The 15,083-nt window shown below is 35.6% G+C and overlaps 1 protein-coding gene across 1 annotated transcript; it reads left to right on the forward strand.

Annotated features, from left to right (window-relative positions):
• Positions 1-12,829: 12,829 nt before the first annotated feature.
• On the forward strand, positions 12,830-14,830 carry LOC133874345 (zeatin O-glucosyltransferase-like). Its single transcript, XM_062312242.1, has 2 exons — positions 12,830-13,734; positions 14,074-14,830. The coding sequence occupies exons 1-2, from the start codon at positions 12,835-12,837 to the stop codon at positions 14,665-14,667; spliced, it is 1,494 nt and encodes a 497-aa protein (XP_062168226.1). The 5' UTR covers positions 12,830-12,834; the 3' UTR covers positions 14,668-14,830.
• Positions 14,831-15,083: the final 253 nt, after the last annotated feature.

Here is a 15,083-nt window from a genome sequence, read left to right on the forward strand (position 1 = left end):
TCATAACTTTTGTTAGATTTGATGCTGAACCTTGATTATGTTAATGACCCTGCTAGTTTGTTACACCAAAATATTGGTCTTTCATATATACAAGAAGAATTCCCACTTGTTATTCTTATATGAAATTGCTTATTTAATCTGGAAGATTTAGTGTGTAGGCTAAAGCAATAGTAACACAAGCCTTTCCATTATCAGGATTCTCTCCGTTACATTTGAAGCTTTTGAATTTGGGATGGGTGGGTGTCGAGAAGCGGACACTTTAATATCTGCAACTCATTAGCCTATACTTGTGCTCTATATATATATATATATATATATATATATATATATATATATATATATATATTGCCTACCATTAGTGTGTGTGAGTTTTCTGGGGTGTTGCGAGTGTGATTCTACTTGGTCTGGAGTTCGGAATCTATTTGGCGATGAAGTAATCAGTACTTTCTTAGTCTTTGCTCAATGATTGTAACGACTGTCTATAGGTAAATTGTAGAAATTAAAGGTTTGATGAAATGTGCATTGGTAGAAAGGGTGTTGACCAACTGAAGAAATTCTGCCTACAGGTTCGGAATTCAGACATCAATAATGTACCAAGTCAAAAAAGAAAATAAAAAAGAGTAATGTTAGAACCTACTTTTTTATCCAAAAATTATTCCACAATACTAATATGGCAATCTCAACTAATTTTTGGACCAGTCATTATTAAAAAAAAAAAAAAAAACAAATGGTCTTAGAGAGGGTGGTGATTAGAACCAAGAAGTCTCTCTTACAGTCTTACCTATTGATAGGAGATTTGCCCTGGTGCTATTGCTCCTTGCATGAATCATTTCACTTCAACTCAAGTGATTGAATTTTGTCAGAAGTAAACCTTCTCGAGAGCTTCTATTTGTGCAGTTATTCATCTTTCGTGATGATTATTACCATGATCATTTTGAATCATGATAATAAAAGGTTGACCGGTAAAAGCTCCGAAAAGAAAGGTAACATTTTGAGATTTTGAGAGGTTCAATCTTCTCAATTGTTTAAATTACAGAAGATATCTTGTTATTAAAACTGTAGCAGGTAAGCGGGATCCTAAAACGAGAGGTATTTATCGACAACAGAACCACCCCTTTCCCAAAATTTCCTCATATTCCAAAAACAAAGACGAGAAGGCAAAAAAAAAATCCTAGAAAATCTTTGTCCAATCACAACTTGACGTAGCGGAAGACTAAGGTAACTAATCAAAGAACAGCGTCTTCGATTCTGCAAGGAGAAGCGTCTTCGTCTTCTACTCCAAAAGATAAAACAAGCCCGTAAGCTAAAATAAAGATAAAACTCCGCAGAGTATTTGAGAGATAATTCTCTGATTTTATAACAATTCAATTGATTCTTTTACATAATAAGCAAGTCTATTTATAGGAGAGAAATACTTGTGGAAAAAGTAAACCTATCCCTAGTAGTAAAAGTAAACCTTTCCTAATAGCAATAGTAAACCTTATTCTAGTAGTAAAAGTAAAACTTATTCTAAAAGGAAAAGAAATAAAACAAATCCAATCCTAGTAAGGAAAGAAATAAAGCTACTAGCAAATCTAGTCCTAGTAAAAAAAAACATAAAGTCTTGGCTTGACGATCAAGTCTTTCCTTTTGTACTTCCATTGTCTGCGAATAGGTAAGCTTCTAATCAAATGGTGCTGCTTCAGTATTATTTTGGACATCTTTTCTATTTTCATTTTCATCGAAAATATTAATAAATTCCGTCCTGCATTAGACACCCCCACTTGAAAAAAACTCGTCCTCGAGTTTTCTTTGCGATAAGTCACACGAGGCTCTTCCAAAGAAAGATACTTGAAGAAATCTACATAGATAGCGTGCGGCTCTTCTGGAGAAATATACTTGAAAAAATCTATGTAGATAGTGCCAAGACACGACGTTTCCTTTTTGTCTCCTTCTATAATAATTTCTCCAAATATTTTTTTCTTGATGTCACCTTCAACTTGATTGTCTTCTTCAAAAGAATCACCATTGTCATTTATTTCTGCCGTGATCGTGATGGGCTGCGCTTGTGGTGGATATTCTTCCAGTGGTATAGTAGTTGGAACCAATGGTTGTGGTTGCACATGTTGTTTCTCTAACGACAACTCCACTTTTTTACTGTAACTAACATTCTCTTTATATACGGTTTTCTTATTCGGGAATTCATAAATATGGTTAGAAATAGGTTGAACGCAACTTACATCATTGTCACCAAAATCTTCATAGACCGGTGCTCGGTTTATGGGTGCAAGTCGTTGGAGACGAGTAGGCCTCACTCGGATCCCATAGTCAACATGGGTATCATTGTACATGTGATTACGATTAGGACTTATGTGCATGCGCTCTATCATCTCCCACATCTGGCGCATCTCTTGTTGCATCTCTTGTCGCATCGTCTGCTGGAACTTTTGGAAATCGGCTCTCCAAAGAGCCTCCCTGTCACGAACAACGTCTTTATAGAAGTTGTTACTGTAGTATAAGTTGGCCATCGAATCCGGATAATGCCGGCTCGGATACCCCATGAGTTTGGCTCTCAAAAGAGCCCCTCCCCTACAAACAGCGTTGTTGGAGAAGTTCGTCACCGTTGTGCTGATTGGCCATGATCAGGATAAAAGCCTGCTCTGATACCAACTGACGTAGCAGAAGACTAAGGTAACTAATCAAATAACAGCGTCTTCGATTCTGCAAGGAGAAGCGTCTTCGTCTTCTACCCCAAAAGATAAAACAAGCCTGTAAGCTAAAATAAAGATAAAACTCCGCAGAGTATTTGAGAGATAATTCTCTGATTTTATAACAATTCAATTGATTCTTTTACATAATAAGCAAGTCTATTTATAGGAGAGAAATACTTGTAGAAAAAGTAAACCTATCCCTAGTAGTAAAAGTAAACCTTTCCTAATAGCAATAGTAAACTTTATTCTAGTAGTAAAAGTAAAACTTATTCTAAAAGGAAACGAAATACATAAAGCAAATCTAGTCCTAATGAGTAAAGGAAATAAAGTCTTAATTCTAATAAGGAAATAAAATAAACTCTTGGTTTGAATATCAAGTCTTTCCTTTTGTACTTCCATTGTCTGCAAACAGGTAAACTTCTAATCAAACGGCTTTGCTTCAATATTATTTTTGGCATCTCTTCTATTTTCGTTTGCACTGAAAATATTATTAAATTCCGTCCTACATCAGACACTCCCACTTGAAAAAAACTCGTCCTCGAGTTTTCTTTGCGATAAATCACACGAGGCTCTTCCAAAGAAAGATACTTGAAGAAATCTACATAGATAGCGTGCGGCTCTTCCGGAGAAAGATACTTGAAAAGATCTATGTAGATAGTGCCAAGACACGACGTTTCCTTTTTGTCTCCTTCTATAATAATTTCTCCTAATATTTTTTTCCTTATGTTACTTTCAACTTTATTGTCTTCAAAGGAATCACCATTATTATTTATTTCTGTGGTGATCTTGATGAGTTGCGCTTGTGGTGGATATTCTTCCACTGGTACAGTAGCTGGAACCAATGGTTGTGGTTGCACATATTGTTTCTCTGACGACAATTCCACTTTTTCACCGTAACTAACATTATCTTCATATATGGGTTTCCTATTTGGAAATTCATAAATATGGTTAGAAACAGGTTGAACATCATCGTCACTAAGATCTTCATAGACCGGTGGTCGGTTTATAGGTGCAAGTCGTTGGTGACGAGTAGGCCTCACTCGGATCCCATAGTCAACATGGGTATCATTGTACATGTGATTACGATTAGGACTTATTTGCATGCGCTCTATCATCTCCCACATCTGGCGCATCTCTTGTTGCATCTCTTGTCGCATCGTCTGCTGGAACTTTTGGAAATCGGCTCTCCAAAGAGCCTCCCTATCACGAACAACGTCTTTATAGAAGTTGTTACTGTAGTTAGCCATCGAATCCGGATAATGCCGGCTCGGATACCCCATGAGTTTGGCTCTCAAAAGAGCCCCTCCCCTACAAACAACGTTGTTGGAGAAGTTCGTTACCGTTGCGCTGATTGGCCATGATCAGGATAAAAGCCTGCTCTGATACCAACTGACGTAGCGGAAGACTAAGGTAACTAATCAAAGAACAGCGTCTTCGATTCTGCAAGGAGAAGCGTCTTCGTCTTCTACCCCAAAAGATAAAACAAGCCCGCAGGCTAAAATAAAAAAGATAAAACTCCGCAGAGTATTTGAGAGATAATTCTCTGATTTTATAACAATTCAATTGATTCTTTTACATAATAAGCAAGCCTATTTATAGGAGAGAAATACTTGTAGAAAAAGTAAACCTATCCCTAGTAGTAAAAGTAAACATTTCCTAATAGCAATAGTAAACCTTATTCTAGTAGTAAAAGTAAAACTTATTCTAAAAGGAAAAGAAATAAAACAAATCCAATCCTAGTAAGGAAAGAAATAAAGCTACTAGCAAATCTAGTCCTAGTAAAAAAAAACATAAAGTCTTGGCTTGACGATCAAGTCTTTCCTTTTGTACTTCTATTGTCTGCGAATAGGTAAGCTTCTAATCAAATGATGCTGCTTCAGTATTATTTTGGACATCTTTTCTATTTTCATTTTCATCGAAAATATTAATAAATTCCGTCCTACATCACAACTTCTTATTATTTTTAGAATATCAGATGCTTCTTATCCTTGAACGTTCCAGTTGTGGCTTAGATTGCAGAAATGGAAAAAAGTAGTCTCAATAGATATACTCTTTAGTCCCACAATATGATCTTATCATCTCACGCTTGAGTTGACAAAAACGACAAAGGCTTTTGCCTTCTACATTTGTTTCGGCTACGTGTTGCCATGAACTAGCTAGTTTCCACTTTCAGGTATGAGATGAACTGTTGCCATGATCTGTTATCCATATCTGATATCTCTCAGCTACTTCAGTTGCCAGTTCATCATCTTCCTCATCCACTGTAAAGATAAGATCGAGTTTTCACATGTAGATAAAATTGATTGTAATTTGTAGAGATAAATTTTGTTATTGCAAAGGGTTCCAATCGAGCTTCTTGGCTTAAATGCAATCTTTAACTTGTTCAAATCAATTGTGACCGAGACTATTGATTAAGCTTCTCGGGAGCCAGTCTTGATCTTCAATCTTTTTCAATGGAACAAGTTCGTTCGAATGGATAGAGGCCAAGCTTTCCGACTGAGCCTCTCGAGATTCCTTCAGGAAATAGTACTAAGCATCGTCGTTCGGTTGAGCTCCGAACAAGCTTTCCAACTGAGTCACTCTAAAGTACTTCTTAAGTAGCTCGTTCTAAGATAGCTCATTTTGCCCATTTTTAACCTACCAAACCGAGCGAGTTCCTTGATTCTTCAACGTTAACCAAACTTTTAAAATTTGGACCAAGTACAAAACTTTTTAACATATTAAAATTAAACTTGCTCTACATTATCAAATTAATCAAGATAAAACCTAATAGATTCTTCTGATCTTAAAATCAAAAAGTTGAAGACCAAGACAAAATACAAAGTTAAAGAGTCGTTGGTAAAAGCAATGGAAGGTTGTCGAAGCTATTTGATGGGTGGTGGCACAATCTACGTCTATGTATGGAAGAGAAAATTATGACCTATAGCTAGTGTTGTGTACAGAAATATTGCATCATCCACAGTTGCCTGTGTTTGGATGTGCTGGATTTGAGAATTAACGGAGTTGTCATTAATGATAGCATAAGGTTAATTGATTTAACAATGAGAGGTGACAAAAGAATTCATGTAAGATCATTTTTTTCTGACCATTTATCTTAAATCCAAGTAAGAATTAAAGTTTATTTAAGCTTCGAAAAGAAGCGGCCCTCAAGAATTTGATAAAATATTTCATTTATCATCTCGTTTGATTAAGAGAAAAGAAAATTATCATTTGAATTTGAATTTTTTTTTTATATATATATATATATATATAAGAGAATGCGAAAATCATGTATTGAAGTATATTAAAATTTATTATAATGAACCTCTTTAAAGAGAGGTTAAGGAGTGGTGAACAATAAAATTTAGATTAAACAAAGAAAAAAATAGCCCTTAAAAGACTAAAAAAATAATATAAACTTAATATAAAGAATATAAAATATTTGAACATTAACATTTATATATTCTAAAATATTTGTTACTTATTTATTTAGTCTTCGTTTGACAATTTAACTCGCATATTTTGAGAGATTATGGTTTTAAGAAAATGAGAAAATTAATGTTATTTGTATTTCACTTGGTTGTCGAAAAATTTGTCTTGTCAGCCGCCGCTTATCCTCTCGTGTGATGTCAACTGACTCAACTCGAACATTTGTGCATCTTAGTTAGTGTCTGAAAGCCTTAAAAGGCCACTTGTTTGGTTGGCACTTAACAGAGATGTGATGGTTTTGATGGCCCCTCTCAAATTGAGATGGAGATGATTGGCTACAGATCTCTTCAATATCAGTTCAATGTAATTAGTCATGCAGTTGGCCTTGACTAAGGGGTGGAGAGGTGTCAGGTGGGCTGTAAATTGATTCATGCTTGATCACGTTGTTGTCAGATAAAAATTTAAAATTAAGCTTTAAATTAGCATTTAATTATGATGAGTTGATGCATGCGCCGGAATATATGCGGAAAGATTAGGATCTTTTTAAAATTATTTATTTAAATTTGAAAAAATTTAGATAGGTGGTTGAGAGAGACCACTTATAAAATTTACCTGATCGGATAAATAGTTGAGCAGCCCAATTTTTATTTGACCAGGTGGGTCCCATAAGTGGTTTCTCACAATTACCTACTCGAATTCTCTCAAATTCGGACAGATAATTTGAGAGGATATTGATCCGTTGTGAAGTATGTTTCTTAAATGGGGGTAGGTAGATGTTAGAACAGTTTTAAGTCTAGTGACAAGTAGATCTTTGATTCCCTGTGTTCTTCGTAATCTACACTCTTAGTGAGATGAGATAGAGGTTGAGTGGGAGAGTGAGACACTCTTCATAGGATATTTTAATCATGTATCTTATCCCATGTGTTACAAACATAGCCTTCAATGTGTTATAGGATTCTATTAAATCCTAGTGATTGAGTGGATCAAGTTGGGCCAACTGGGCTTTGGTTTGAATATAGGCCCATTTGCTTAGGAGATGATAATTTCCCAACAGTAGGCATGCACGAGACTAGGATTTTCAACAATTTTTTTTGTTCAAATTGTTAAGAATTTGAATAGTGATTGTGAGAGAGTCAATATGAGATTTGTTTGCCAACCTACTTATTTGGATAGGTAGGTCTTATAGAGCTAAACTTTCTCACATTTACTAGCAATTCAAACAACAAAAGTTGTTAAAGATCTCTATCCGCATCAAACACTCCCACACCACTCAAATAGTCAAATTAGAGACCATGGGCCATATCAAGTTAATAAGATTAGACTATGGGAGGTATAATCTCCTTTCCTTTTTCTTTTTTTCTATACATTTAATAGATTAACCGATGAAGTCACAATCCATTTTAAATAGAGATAATCTCTGACAACAAAATTGTTGAGAATTTTTATCCGCATCAAATACCCCATGCCACTCCAACGGTCAGAGTTAGGGGTGTGCATGGGGCGGGGCGGGGCGGATTTTCGCCTTTTTTGGCCCCGCCCCGCACCTTTGCGGGTTGGAAATTTCCAACCCGCAAACCGCACTTTATAAAGACTAACCGTGCGGGGCGGGTTCGCTCGGGGCGAGGATTGCGGGTATTGCGGGGCGGGTATTTTGAGTGGCATTTACGTAATTTTGATTTTATTTTGTAAAAAAATAAAAATTCAATAAAATACTAGTTTTTTAAATAAAAAATTAAATTCAAATTTCCATTCAAGAACATTTTCCATGGAATTAGCCTTTTAAACTAAAAGCCCTATTAATTATAAGATAAAATTCTAAAAAACATGATTTCTATTTTCTCCCATCAACAAAGCATAATTGAATAAATGTAAAGAATAAAAAGTTATAATATTTCACTATTCCATGTAATCAATTTTCTTGTCTTTTTCAGAAGTAATGAAAAGATTATTTCAAATAACAATACAATAAAAATGTGTACACTTTAACATTCCATGAAATTGAACCATAAAAATTGTATTCCTCACACAATAAAATAAGCTAGTGGATCCATTTTTTATTTTATTTTTTATTTTTTTCTACTTTGTGCGGTGCGGTGCGGGGCGGGGCGGGGCGGGGCGGGGACCCGCATTTTTTAAAAGGCTAAACCCGCAACCCGCCCCGCATAAATTTCTCAAATTAAGACCCTAACCCGCAAAAAAACCTGAAAACCCGGTCCTCTGCGGGGCGGGGTGGGGCGGGAGCTGCGGGGCGGGGCGGGTGCTGCGGGTTTTGCACACCTCTAGTCAGAGTAGTGTCTATGGGCCATGCATATCAAGTTAATAAGATCAGACTATGGGAGGTATACTCTCCTTTCATTTTTCTTTTTTCCTATACCTTTAATAGTTTAATATATAGATGAAGTCACAATCTAAATAGAGATAATTGGTGTATCCAAACAAATCTCTTCAATAAATCTTCTTTATTTGGGTTTATATAAATACCGCCATTATTTATACTAAAAACAAATGGTGTACGTTAATATTAATCTCCTTGTGAAAATAATTTGTCTTGAGGGATAAAAGATGAGTAGGAGCTAGCCAGCCAACTGCTATATGTAAAGCCCATAGCCAACTAATATACCCTCTTTCTTTTACGTCAGTTGGAACATAATGAAATTGAAATCTGTTAATTCTCTCTCAGTTGGAGATCGACGTGTGAGGTTGCTAAGTGTCACGTCAGCGTCTTCGATCTTCACAAAAGCTAGAGCTAGCTAGCTTAGCCTTAACGAGTGTAAAAGTTTTGTGCATCTACTCCGACAAGTCGTAATGGAATTCCGAGTCAATTTATCTTAACCCGATAGACAAGAGACCCGTACGTACCGGCAGCACGTCCTAATGTCTAGGAGTAGGAGCTGTCGCCGATGGCCCCCATACTTTTCCATGCGCATCCACGTGTGCTTTGTTAATATGTAATGACGTAAGAAAAAATGATACTCATATTTACATTATCAATTCAAAAAATTATTCAATTTATAGTTTTTTTAGAGTTTCTTATAAAATTTAATTTCACTAAATAATTAAGTAATGCGGGATTTAGAACTCATTACTAGTTTATAAACTACCCACTCAAATTATGGGGCCGGGGTATTCATTTTTCTAATATAGAGCGGGAGTGTTGCATAACAACTAACTAACTAAATTGTTGATGTCGAATTTTCCGCAGTGATGTGTCAACAGAAGATTGGATTGCAACAAAAGAATTGATACACCAAATGGAACCTCCAAACTCTGTTTCTTACCTTGAATCTGCAAAACAAAGCGTGTCGGGGTTGTTCCGGTGACGCTCCCTCCAAAGGTCAAGTTAGAAAGGAATTAGCCAAAATGTTCCAAAGAGAGAGAGAGTGTGTGTTACCTCAATAAATGTTGTTCTTATATATCATCTGTACTTCCGTACCCTCATTTATGGTCTGCAGATATTTCAAATCTTTTCCTTTAACTCCTTTCCATAAAAGTTACTCAGGGGGTGAAGATCCGACTTCACCTTCATGTCCTGTCTTATATTTAGGAGCAAGCCGAAGTCGGGGATCAAATCATCCACTCCCTATTGTCAGGGGCGGAGCCACACTATGGCTTGAGCCCCCCCAAGCCAAAGGGCTCCCCCCCAAAAAAAATAATCTAAAAAAAAAAAAGAACAAATATAATTTTTATCCCTATTCTTTAAAAAATTTGTAGTTTTGGCCCCCCCCAAAGCCTAAAAGCTGGCTCCGCCCCTGCCTATTGTACTTGTTTTTCAATTCTAACGACGGTAGACAATTAATTACCAAGATCTTAATAAATGAAATAATCTTCAGCTATTAATGCTCTTTGTTCTTTTCCTTGATAGCAGCCACCTCGGTCTATGACTGGTCAATCAATTCCGAAATCTAATTTCATTAATTAAATTCTATCTCTTCCATTTCAAACAGTGGCAGAGGGAATTTTCTCAATATAAATTAACAATAAACTCTTAACTAAAATCCGGCTCATTCAACACGTACATGTTTTGTCCATTTATCTCATCTAACACTAGTTGTTCAACAAAAGAAAATACAGATAAATTTTATGTTGAATTAATAGAGTTTCAGTGGCTAGTGCCGGCCAGTAGAACTCTCATTGCATAAGAAACCCGAAGCAATAGAACTCCCCGTGCAGAACTAACCCAGAGGAACCAAAAACTTACTGCTTGCTGATGCTGACAGAATTGGTAAAAGGATTAAACTTGTTGGTGTTTAATACTTTGACACGGTGATGCATAGTTGATTCTGCCAATTTCTGCATGCATTATCTGTCTGAATATGTCTCAGATAAGTAGGCCCGGCCACCAGGAGACAAATAATTGTTGGAGTCTTAGTTCACTTCTCCAAGTGGCAAATTCGTTGAACAAGGCAGTCCCATACCGCACAGGTGGAGATCGATGGTTGTATTATCGATTTAACTCTCTCCTTCTCACGGGGATTTTTCACTTTGACCCACCCCAAAGTGGCGCCTCCACTACCTATAATTTTTTTAAAATTTTTAAGTGGTACTATTAATGTGGCGGCAGTTATTTGATAAATTTGACGTGACGGGCCGTTAAGGTTTTGGACAAAAATACCATGTTTATTTATAAAATATCAACGAGTACCATTTATGATAATTTTACAAAGCAAAATGGCCCACCCACTTATCTTATGAAAAATATTTTTCAAACTTTTAATTGGGACAATATTTCTCCAAACAATCAAAAAGATTTTAATGTGCCCTAATAAATACTCTTAATAAAATAAAAAGAGAAAAACTTAAAAGTAGAAAGAAAAGAGCAAGCGAAAGAATGCCCCCAGTAGTGCCTCATTGCCGGCCGTCCTCTTGTAGCTCCTCAGGTTCAATTTCATCCTCGACCGATCCAATACTGTCGATCACCTGAGCCTCAACAGAATCTACGGCCAATTGATTACAAATGTTATTATTTGCAGCGGACGGAAAAGGATGAACATGCATCACCATAAAGAAAACCCTTTTTTTTTTTTTTTTAATTTTTTTTTTCAATGTTTTTCACGTTGCAGGCTAGGCAAGCCGTCTTTTTATAGAAATTAATAGTCGGCAAAAAGATGAAGTCGGTTGTCAATCAAAATTCAAAAAAAAAAACACAAATCCTGTAGGCTGTAGCCACGTGACTTGAGAAAATCAAGTCAAGTCAACTTTCACACGGAATTCGCGTGAATGCAATTCGATCTGTACAATTGAAGAGACTGCTATTCATCATTGTAGCCCGTAGGGACAAACAAAAGGAAAGTAGTAAAGCAAACAACATTAATTATTAATAAAAGGAAAACAACGTAATTTGTGATGACAAAGAAACATTTATTATTAGAATGATAATTAATAATTATAACAGTAATCTAAGTATCAAATAAAAGGAAAAAAAAAAACACTACCACCATTTATTATTAATTATTTTTCTTTAAAAAATAGAAACCATATTTAGGCTCAAATTTAATTTTTAGGAAAAAAAAGTACACATCTCTCCCTTAAACTATCATTCAATTGTCAATGTCTCCCCAGCTATCAATTGTGTCAATATTTTTTCTCAAACTATTAAAACATGTCAATGTCACCCCTAGGACCAACAAAAAAACAAAAAATAACCTTAATTTTTTTTCAACAACACAAAATTGTCTTTATAAATTCAAAAAAAAAACACCTAAAAAAAAAATTAAAAAAAAAAGAAGATAAAAACTAAAAACTAAAAAAATAACTTTTTTAAAAAAAACAAAATAAATAAAATTAAAGGGGAAAAAAAAGAAGAAGAAAAAGAACGAAAAATAAAAATGAAAAAATAACTGAAATTTAAAAAACAAAGGAAAAGAAAAACCCGTTTCTTATTTTTTATTTTGTTTTTTGTTTTTAGTTTTTTTGTATAAGTTTTTGTTATTTTATATTTTGTTAATAATTTTTTTAGTTTTTTTTTTTTAACTTTAATAATTTTATGAATGATATTTTTGTCATTAGAGAGAACATTAACATTTTTCGATAGTTTAAATGAAAAAATTGACACGGTTTATAGTTAAGAGAGAAATATTATGAATGAGATAATAGTTTAAGAAAATTATGTTTACTTTTCTAATTTTTCCTAAAATTTATTTTGTTTGAACATGGCACTGGAGAGAGAGAGAGAGATCCATGCTTGAAGCGCATTTACTCAATTTTGCCTTTCCTTTCCTTGTAAAGTACATATGTACCTTGCGAGTCACAGTGTTTTGCCATTTTTGACAACCAATGATTTGACATTATAATTATCGAATACACCTTTAAGTCTAAAGTTAACGACAAATTGCAATTTAATTCATCATTATTTAATTAAAAATATTAAAAATTATATTTTTATCCAACAATATCGATTTAACATTCATAATCCATCATGATAAGTTTTTTTTTTGTTTTTTTTATTTTTTATTTAACAGAATAAAAATTAGTCAAATAATAAAATAAAAACACAATATCTAGTATTACTTCATCTTTATTATATAGTAAATTATTATACGATTGTTATATAATTTTATAATATAATAATAAAAATTAATTATTAAATAAACCCTTACGAATAATAATAATTAATAATTAAATTTTACTGCCTTTTCATCGCAATTAGAACGCAAAATTTACTGAATAGAATTACTCCGTCCCAACAAATCCACTCGTCTTTTGCTTATAAAAGCCCCGAAACAACCAAAAAAAAATTATGCAAACCCCAAAGAAACACCCAACACAAATAGTCCAACTTTCATCAATGGCTAATTACCGACACCATGAAAACCAGGGCAGCAATGGTCAAAAGCAAGCGGAGGTGGTGGTGGTGATGGTGCCGTTTCCAGCGCAAGGCCATCTGAACCAGCTCCTCCACCTCTCCCGCCTTATCTTGTCTTACAATATCCCCGTCCACTACGCCACCTCCTCCATCCACAACCGCCAAGCCATGCTCCGCCTCCATGGCTGCGACCCAAGCTCAGTTTCAAACATCCATTTCCACGACTTCGTCATCCCGCCTTTTGTCTCCCCTCCTCCCAACCCCAACGCGCCAAACAAGTTCCCTTCGCATCTACAGCCATTGTTCGACGCTTCCTTGCATCTCCGTCAGCCCGTGGGCGCGCTTCTACGTGAACTTTCGTCCAAAGCGAGAAGAGTCGTCGTCATCAACGACTCCATGATGGCGTACGTGGTGCAGGACGTGGTTGCCATCCCAAACGCCGAGTCGTACACTTTCCACAGCGTGTCGGCTTTTGCTTTGTTCTTGTATTTGTGGGAAGCAATGGGAAAAGAAGTACCGTCGTTAGAAGCAGACGGCGGCAAGAATAACAATATCCCGAAAGACCTTCCGTCTCTTGAAAGTTGCTTCACGAACGAGTTCTTGGACTTCATTGCTTTTCACTGTGACTTCCAAAAGTTGAGCTCTGGGAGACTCTACAACACATGCAGGATCATAGAAGGTCCCTATCTGGATTTGATGGAAAAGATACGTGGAGACAAGAAGCACTGGGCTCTTGGGCCATTCAATCCAGTCAGGATACCTGAAAAGAAGATCAGTTCAAATATTGGACGGCACAAGTGCTTGGACTGGTTGCATAAACAGGCCCCTAATTCGGTACGGCAAATCACCACTTAGTTTAAGATTAATTCAATCGTTAAACTTAAAAGCTAAAAATTAGATTTTTTTTTCCTAAAAGTTATTTCTAACTTTTTCTATAGACAAACACTTTATTTCCTAAATTCCAAACAGGCTCTTAATCCATGCTATAACACTTCTCTTCACGCTTTAATTACGGTGAGACGTAACACATAGAATATTAATTAGGTGAATGACGAGGATATATAGACTTCAAACTCAAAACTTATACACTGATATTATGTTATATCACAATTTTTTTCAAAAGCTTAAGCTAATCTATGGATTTAATCATTTGTTTAATTTTTATTCTAATAGGTAATATATGTGTCTTTTGGGACGACAACCACCATGGAAGAAGAGCAAATAAAGGAGCTGGCAATTGGGTTGGAGCAAAGCGAGCAAAAATTCATCTGGGTATTGAGGGATGCTGACAAAGGAGATGTTTTCAATGGAGAAGTTAGAAAGGCTGCGGTTCCCAAAGGGTTTGAAGAGAGAGTTAAAGAGAGGGGAATAGTGGTGAGAGACTGGGCCCCTCAGCTGGAAATTCTAAGCCACCCTTCAACCGGAGCGTTTATGAGCCATTGTGGATGGAATTCTTGCATGGAGAGCATCACCATGGGAGTGCCGATAGCGGCGTGGCCGATGGCGTCCGACCAGCCGAGGAACGCAGTGCTGATAGCGCAGTTGCTGAAAGTTGGTATTGTCGTGAAGGAGTGGTCCCATCTGGATCAGATAGTGACGTCAAGGTCTGTGGAAAATGGTTTGAAAATGTTGATGGCATCGAGAGAAGGGGATGTGATAAGGAAGAGGGCAGCGGATTTGGGCGGTGCTGTCAGGCGCTCTTTGGACAGAGGTGGAGTTTCATGCATGGAGTTGGATTCTTTCATTGCTCACATCACTAGGCCGTAGAGGGGATCCTATAGACATCAAAGACCAAGGGAAAACAAAAGAAATGCCCATATTTTTTTTTTCTTCTTCTGTCTTTTTCTTTTTCTTTTCGATCTATTCAATTGGGGGAGGGGGAAAAGAAAGAAAAGAAAAAAGAAATGCAGATCTGAAATCCAGTTAATTATGCATCGTTTCTATTAAATCATCATTTATTTTAATTTTTTAATTTAATTATTTAATTAAAATTTTAATATAATTTATTTCAAAGTTTAAAACAATAAAAAATAATTTATTTAATCATTTAATCAATATTTTTATAATACTTTTCCTGAGCTTTGTCTAATATCAGATGAGTTCTGAGTACTTTACTTGTGCGGTGCATGCACTTTGTTTTATTTATCAAGAAAACATGCAATAAAAAAGGAAATTGCAATTTC

Source organism: Alnus glutinosa, chromosome 7 (assembly GCF_958979055.1).
Source record: "Alnus glutinosa chromosome 7, dhAlnGlut1.1, whole genome shotgun sequence".
Lineage (NCBI taxonomy): Eukaryota > Viridiplantae > Streptophyta > Magnoliopsida > Fagales > Betulaceae > Alnus > Alnus glutinosa.

What these genes read in the sequence shown, in the direction of transcription:
- LOC133874345 (XM_062312242.1), top strand. Translation starts at nt 12,835, where the DNA reads ATGCAAACCCCAAAGAAACACCCAACACAAATAGTCCAACTTTCATCA. An exon ending in ATAAACAGGCCCCTAATTCG is followed by an intron (nt 13,735 to 14,073) that starts GTACGGCAAATC and finishes TTATTCTAATAG; the next exon opens with GTAATATATGTGTCTTTTGG.